The 7687-nt window shown below is 45.3% G+C and overlaps 1 protein-coding gene across 1 annotated transcript; it reads left to right on the top strand.

The window, feature by feature from the left end:
* Window positions 1-5006: 5006 nt before the first annotated feature.
* LOC117364504 (apelin receptor B-like) lies at window positions 5007-7404 on the top strand. The gene has a single exon (XM_033953741.1). It carries the CDS (start codon window positions 5203-5205, stop codon window positions 6295-6297), a length of 1095 nt encoding a protein of 364 aa, XP_033809632.1. The 5' UTR covers window positions 5007-5202; the 3' UTR covers window positions 6298-7404.
* The last annotated feature ends 283 nt before the right edge of the window (window positions 7405-7687 follow it).

Raw genomic sequence — 7687 nt, 5'->3', positions numbered from 1 at the left:
AACAGTTCTGCATAGATGCAGAGAAGCACGCCCACACTAATACATGCTAAAGCAGTGAGCAAACACACACCACAAAAAATGCCTCACCGGAAACAAAATTCAAATCACAGTGAGGTGATTAAACTTTTATAAGGGATATGCAAAGAAGTGCACAGAAAACAAGGCGGCTGATGACAACACCAGGGCTTTAAAACAAGGTCCGAGGAGGACCAAGGTCCAATGTCAGCCTGTTCTTCGGAGTAGCATTAGTGAGGATTTCCTATTTCTTGCCTTTACTGCGAGCATCAGGCCTGCCAGCCTTCCTCGACAAATGATTCATTCCTTACAATACTCTAAAATCCCTGAGCTCAAATGAACAACATCCCCTCTTTGAAAGTTATTAACACCAGACGCACGGACATCTTTTCGGTTGCAGCTCCTCAAATCCAGAACTTACTCCCTATCTGCTTACGAGAGGAATCCTCATTAGAAAGACCATGTTTCACACAATCAAATTGTCCACCTAAACTCATTGATACCATGTTGGTGACTGCCCTCATGCACATTCTAAAAATTGGAAATCACCCTCGCTATTAGATTATACCTTTTGGTGGAACTCTCTGAGTATGTATCATAGATTTGAATCCTACGCATATGAGAAGAGAGTTACATTCCGAACCTGCATGAACTTGAAATACAACAAATCTCCATGGTCATTCTTAGACTCCTATGTACGCTCATCTTCTTAGACACTCCTGTTATCCTTTTCTTCTCCTCTCTTCTCTCTTTCATTTTTCTTTCCTTTTTCTTTACTGCTCTCTCTCATCTTTATCTTATATATCCCTTACATACATTTTTAATAATTGGAGCCTTTGCTCTTATACAGTTAAACATAGATTTATATATTTTATATACAGAAAGCTTTATTTTGTTTCTATGTACTTTAAATGATTCTTGTATCCTTTAAAATACTTAATAAAAATTATTGAACAGGAAAAAAAAAAAAAAAAAGAAAGATTTAAATGTTCACGGAAGACCTTTCTCTTCAGAGACACTTTTGGGGACTAATAAAGTCAATTGCTCAGCAATCGTAATCAGGATTTTAAACTCAGCGCTCTCTCTTTTTTATTTTTATTTCTCTTTTTCCCCTTCCCGATGTTATTGCCTCACATGTTTTCTATCCTATTAAGATTTGTACTTCCTCCCTCTCTCCTTTTGTTATTGGTTAGGTGTTTTTTTTTTTGTTCTCTTTTATACTTGTGATTTTATTTTATCGATAATATTGTATCATCTATTTTTTTTTTTTACTTGTAAATCGCTTAGAATTATTGATAAGCGTTCAATCAAATTTTAATAAAAGTTGAAAAAAAAGCATAAGGACCCACAACGTTTTTTCTGGCTTCCATGACGCACGAGCCGAGGAGAGGTGTGCTGAAGCCTGAAGAAAGAGAAAAGGGCTGTACTGCAGACTAATGGGTACTGGCACGCACCAGACTGCATGTGTGTACATCCACACATATACTGGAATGTATGACGCTTGGGCAAAGTTGCATTCCAGAACATGTGGGAGTGTAAGCTCATGCCGACACAATGAAGTCTCTACCCGATTGTATGGACATTCACATTTACACTGGAGGATTTTTTAAAATTATTTTTATGCACCATTTTTAAAATTTTGGCTTTGCCTTGTTTTATTTTTACCTATTTATTTATATCTCGCGCTTCCCAAAATCTGCGCAGATGACATCAAAACATGCACAATTCACAGCAAAATATAAAACAGTAAACATGAATCAAATAACATTACTTGGGAAGGGGTAAAACACGGACCTGACGGACCTCGCGGATCTAAACCCGCACGTCCTTAAAAATCTGAGGTCCGTGCCACTTGTGTTTCAGGCTCTGACAGACCTCGGTGACATTTTAGCGCTGACGGATCCTAATACTTTTCCCTCCCTATGCTTGAGACGGATCCGTCAGAGCTAAATTGTCACCGAGGTCTGTCAGAGCCAGAAACTAACTACAAGTGGCACGGACCTCAGATTTTTAAGGACGTGCGGGTTTAGATCCGCGAGGTCTGTCGGGTCCGCGTTTTACCCCTTCCCACATTACTTATCTGAAAAGGCTTCTTTACACACCATCGCAGGTACAAGTCTGGCCACCTTTCTGAGCAGATAGAAACAAGAGCGTTGGCTACCTAGCTCCGCAAGAATCCCGTCCCCTCAATATAATTCATACTGGATTCCCTCTTTGTCTTTCAAGATGGTACAAACCGTATGTTCCAACCAAGATCAGATCAGCAACACTTACTACAGGTACGTACATTCCATCAAATCCTGCGTGATGATACAAGAAATGCCACGTGTTCAGTAACTGATCCTACATTGTGGAACAAATACATATGGAACCAATAAAAAAAAAAAAAGTAAAGTTACATTCAAGATGTATTTCAATATTGCTTAAATCTTGTTCTTTATCAGGCAGTTGGGACTCTGCATCGAATGATTAGAGCAGAGATTGGGCAAAAATGTTCTTTTTCTTTACTTGATTTATTCCATTTTCTATACCGTTCTCCCAGAGGAGTTCAGAACGGTTTACAGGAAATTAGTCAGGTACTCAAGCATTTTTCTCTCTGACCCGCTAGGCTCACAATATATCTAATGTGCCTGGGGTAAAGAGGGGATTAGATGACTTGCCAAGGGTCACAACGAGCAGCATGGGATTTGAACCCACAACCGCAGGGGGCTGAGGCTGTATGTAGCTTTAACCACTGCACCACTCTAGAAATCAAAGTGTAGTAAAAGTGACCCAAGTATAGGACAATTAAGCCATCGTGACATCACTGATGAGGTTGGCTCTTAGGCATTGGTGGAATGAGGCATTATGACATCACAATAGCAGCTCAGGTTATCATATGCTGAAACTTTTCACACTATTTTCTTATTCAATTTTCTATACCATTCTCCCAGGGGAGCTCAGAATGGTTTACATGAATTTATTCAGGCATTCGAGCATTTTCCCTGTTTATCCTGGTGGGCTCACAATCTATCTAATGTACCTGGGGCAATGGGGGGGGGGATTAAGTGACTTGCCCAGGGTCACATGGAGCAGCGTGGGTTTGAACCCAGAACCTCAGGGTGCTGAGGCTGTAGCTTTAACCACTGCACCACTCTAGAAATCAAAGTGTAGTAAAAGTGAGCCAAATATAGGACAATCGAGCCATTGTGACATCACTGATGAGGTTGGCTCTTATTGGTGGAAGGAGGCATTATGATGTCATAATACCAGCTCTGGTTATCAGAGGCTGAGACTTATTTATTTATTTAAAAATTTATATACTGCTTTAAACCAAAGCAGTGTACAATCAACATACTTGTCACTATTTATTTATTCAAGTTTTTATACTGTTCTCTCAGGGGAGCTCAGAATATTTTACATGAATTTATTCAGGTAAAGCATTTTTCTCTATCTGTCCTGGTGGGCTCACAATCTATCTAATGTACCCGGGGCAGTGGGGAGATTAAGTGACTTGCCCAAGGTCACAAGGAGCAGTGTGGGTTTGACCCCACAACCTCAAGGTGCTGAGGCTGTAGCTTTAACCACTGCGCCACACTATCCCCCTTCGCTCTTTCTTTCTCTCTTAAAAAATAAAAATAAAAAAAATTGTAACTTTTGGGTTTCTAGGTTTTTATTTTACTGACATATTTTAAACTCTTTTTAAACTGTTAATGTGTGATTGCAAAGGGATCCGTAATAAGCTGAGGCAAAAAAAGTGGCCTTAGCGTACCTTTACATGGGTCTTTCCCGTGTTCTAAGGCCATTTTTTTTTTTTTTTTTACCACAGCCATAAAATGGCCGAATTTCTATTTTTTGTGTGTGTTAATGGAAGTGTGCTAATGTTGTGGCCATTTTTAAAAATTGCATGAGCACTTTTCGCCACCCATTTCCATATCCACCTCATTCTCTTCTGGGTTGGGCTGAGAACTTTTCAGCAATCCCCTGTAGTGTGAAGAGTAAGTTTCAGTCTCTGGTAAGCAGAGCTGAGATTGTGATGACATAATGCCTCATTCCACCAATAAGAGCCAAGCTCGTCAGTGATGTCACAATGGCTTGATAGTCCTATTGGCTCACTTTTATGACATACCAGGGGGCGCTGAAAAGTTCTCAGCCCAACCAACCAACTTCCTAAATTCTGAGCTTTATTTTGCAAATTGCAGAAACCAAATTCTATGGGGTTTAAAAAAAAATATTGTTTAAGATCATTGACATTTGTAATCAGAAAGTGAAGCACTGTTTATTAGTAATATTTGGGAATGGGATGGGTGGAGGGGGCAAGGGGGGATGGGAAGGGAGGAAAGAGTGTTGGGAGGTACTTTATCGTGTCTATTTTGTGATGATAATTGATTGTTGATTTTTTATTATTATTTATATACCTACAATGTATTAATTGAGTTGAGATGATATTCTTTGTAAGATTTTTGTTATGCATATTTTATTTTTAAAACTCAATAAAAATTATTGAACATAAATGAAAAAAAAGATCATTGATTGAACCATATCCATCATTCTGTTCTTGGTTGGGCTGAGAATTTTTCTGCACCCCTGATAATAATAATAATAATAATAAAAAAAATCAAATCAAACAAATCTTTTTCCCTCCATCAGAATTCTTGTCTTATGCCTGGTTTCTAATACATAAAATGATGGATATTATACATGGGTGCCAGATATGAACTGGACTGAATAATGTATTTTTATATACCGCCATACCCGAAAGTTCTAGGCAGTTCACAACAATGCAAATGCAGCAAAAGAAACTTTTTTGGGTTTGAACCTCTGAATCCCTCGGGACAGAATTCCATGCATGCAGCAAATGGACTGAGGCCAGGAATTTGAAGCTGGTGGAAGGAATTTTCGGATTCCTCTGTTTAGATTCACATGGAGACTGTCATATCGGGGTGGGGGGGATGGGGGTGGGCCTGAGTAGCCCTGCTCGGACCAACCGAGATCCAATAGGTGGCTTTTGAAATCGTTTCGCCTGAGAGAAGGTGAGTTCTGGCAGGAGCGAAGAGCTGACCCGGGAGGAGGGACCAGTGGGTGGTCTTTGGCTCTCTAGTTGTTGTCTGGGGGGTGGGGAGAGGCGATCCGCTACTTTTTAAAGGACCCCGAGAGAGCAGCTCAGCCAGTTCCGACTCTGGCCACCGCAAAGCCGCTCCGGTAGCCATGGGAGAGCCGGGGGACTTGCCCGGACCGGACTCGGGCGACTACTACTACCTCGATGGCCTAAACGACACCGGCCCCCTCGAGGGCTGCGACGACACGGACTGGCCCATCTCCTTCTCCCTGTTGCCCGTCCTCTACATGACCGTCTTCGTGCTGGGGCTCTCGGGCAACGGGGTGGTCATCTTCACGGTGTGGAGGGCGAAGCCCCGGAGGCGGCCGGCCGACACCTACATCGGCCACCTGGCCCTGGCCGACCTGGCTTTCGTGGTCACCTTGCCCCTGTGGGCCGCCTACACGGCGCTGCGCTTCCACTGGCCCTTTGGCTCGTTCCTCTGCAAGGTCAGCAGCTACCTGGTCCTCCTCAACATGTTTGCCAGCGTCTTCTGCCTCAGCTGCCTGAGCCTGGACCGCTACCTGGCCATCGTGCACTCGCTGTCCAGCGGCCGCCTGCGCTCCCGGACTACCGTGCTTGCCTCGCTAGCCGCCATCTGGCTGGTGGCCGGCGTGCTGGCCCTGCCCGCCCTCCTGCTGCGGGACACCCAGGAGCGGGGCAACCTGACAGTCTGCGACATGGACTTCAGCAGCATCTCCAGCCCCCAGAACGAGCGCTTCTGGATGGGCGGCCTGAGCGTGCTGACCACCGTCCTGGGCTTCCTCTTGCCCTTGCTCCTCATGACCGTCTTCTACTGCTTCATCGGCTGCAAGGTGACCGTGCACTTCCAGAACGTGGTGAGGAAGGAAGACCAGAAGAAGAAGCGGCTCCTCAAGATCATCGTCACCCTGGTGGTGGTGTTCGCCGCCTGCTGGCTGCCCTTCCACCTGCTCAAGACCCTCTACTTCCTGAGCTGGCTGGAGGTGCTGGACATCTCGTGCTCCTTCCAGAGCCTCATCCTGCGCCTCCACCCCTACGCCACCTGCCTGGCCTACATCAACAGCTGCCTGAACCCCTTCCTCTACGCCTTCTTCGACCTGAGGTTCAGGTCGCAGTGCTTCTTGCTGCTGGGGCTCAAGAGGGTCCTCCGCAGCCAGATCAGCAGCCTCTCGTCCACCGTGAGCGTCCAGACTCAGAAATCGGAAGTGGCGACTAAAGTGTAGGACTGGCTACCGAGAGGAACTCAAACTGTTTGGGAGCAAAAAGCCTCCTGATGAGGGACTAGAACTCATTTAATACACGTCTAGCTGTACTTAGTCTGGCTAAGACCGAGGCTACCTCTTTCTGGGCTTTAAGGCTTTCAGATACGGTGAGGTAAGGTTTCCCCAAATGTAACCGACCTGCTGGGGTGCTAAAATATATGCCTTGAGTTTCAGACAGTAAAAAAAAAATCGCCTTTTGGCTCTCAGCAAAGGGCAGGGAAAGTTGTGCCCCCCCCCCCCCTGCAAACCTTGTATATACTTCGCTTCTTCGAGCACTTGCAAAAATGACTACTTAACCTTGTTAAGGCAGGAGTACCGCGCGTTAACCAGTAAGAAGCTTCGCTACGAATTAACACCGAATGTATTTGTAAATAGGGGGAAACGCGCTTTGGCTAATGAAGCCTCTGGCGTCGGGTCCACGGGGGGGTGTCGACAGCTCAGGGGTTGCTGTTGGGCCACTTGCATTCTTGGGAGCTTAAGTTGGGGGTGGGGTGGGAACGTCTCTGCTGTATCGTGTTTTTAAAAAAAAATTTATTTGCGTTATCAATCCTTATCGCGCTTTCTTTGTAACGCGCAAGAAACCGAGTTAAGCTGGTGTCTACGCGCCCGTTTGGAAAACAACGCGCGCTTATCAATCCGGATCCGACGCGGATCCCGTGAATACTGTTCAGGTGCTGAACAACCCCTGGTCGACTGCTGGGTTTCAAGGAAGGTAGAGTCCCCCCCCCCCCCTCCCCGACTCCAGGGATTTGGTGTATGTGCTGAGCACACGTAAAGTCCCCTCCCCCACCTCCCCACTTTTACAACCTGTGAAACACGCCTTCCTCCTTAGAGATGGTCTGTGTTTGGGATCCGTCTAATTGCACTCCACTTAGACAGACTGGCTGGAATTCCGGGGTGGTGGCGCTGGTTTTCCCAGCCATCATCCCCCCAGAGTCCGCCCTGGGCCCGGGGTGGGAGAGTTGGGGGCTCTGTGTGTGCCGTTCTCCAGCTGAGCTGCCGGATGTAACAAGAACGTGTAATTAGCACAGTCATCTGCAATGCAATTAAAAGAAGAGTTTTATTTTACCAGAAAGTGCCTCCATCTGTTTGTCTGTGTTGGAACATCAGCTCTCGACTGGCAAATAAAGATAAAATCAAATTCCGACCCGAACTTTCCCTCCTTATCTAGCTCTTTCCTCTAGGACTGCAGACACAGGCAGCAGACCAGGAAAAGGGGGGGGGGGAGGGATAGAGGCTCTAATTCATCACTTTTGGGTTTTTTTTAATCTGTAGAAATACAATGGGAGAAATGCCCCCCAGGCTTTCTTCAGTCTCAGATCCTGAGCCCCCCCAAACATCACCTCAAATT

Source organism: Geotrypetes seraphini, chromosome 8 (genome assembly GCF_902459505.1).
Source record: "Geotrypetes seraphini chromosome 8, aGeoSer1.1, whole genome shotgun sequence".
NCBI classification, from domain to species: domain Eukaryota; kingdom Metazoa; phylum Chordata; class Amphibia; order Gymnophiona; family Dermophiidae; genus Geotrypetes; species Geotrypetes seraphini.
The sequence above is the reverse complement of the archived record's forward strand: the minus strand, read 5'-3'. Positions and strand labels throughout refer to the sequence as shown.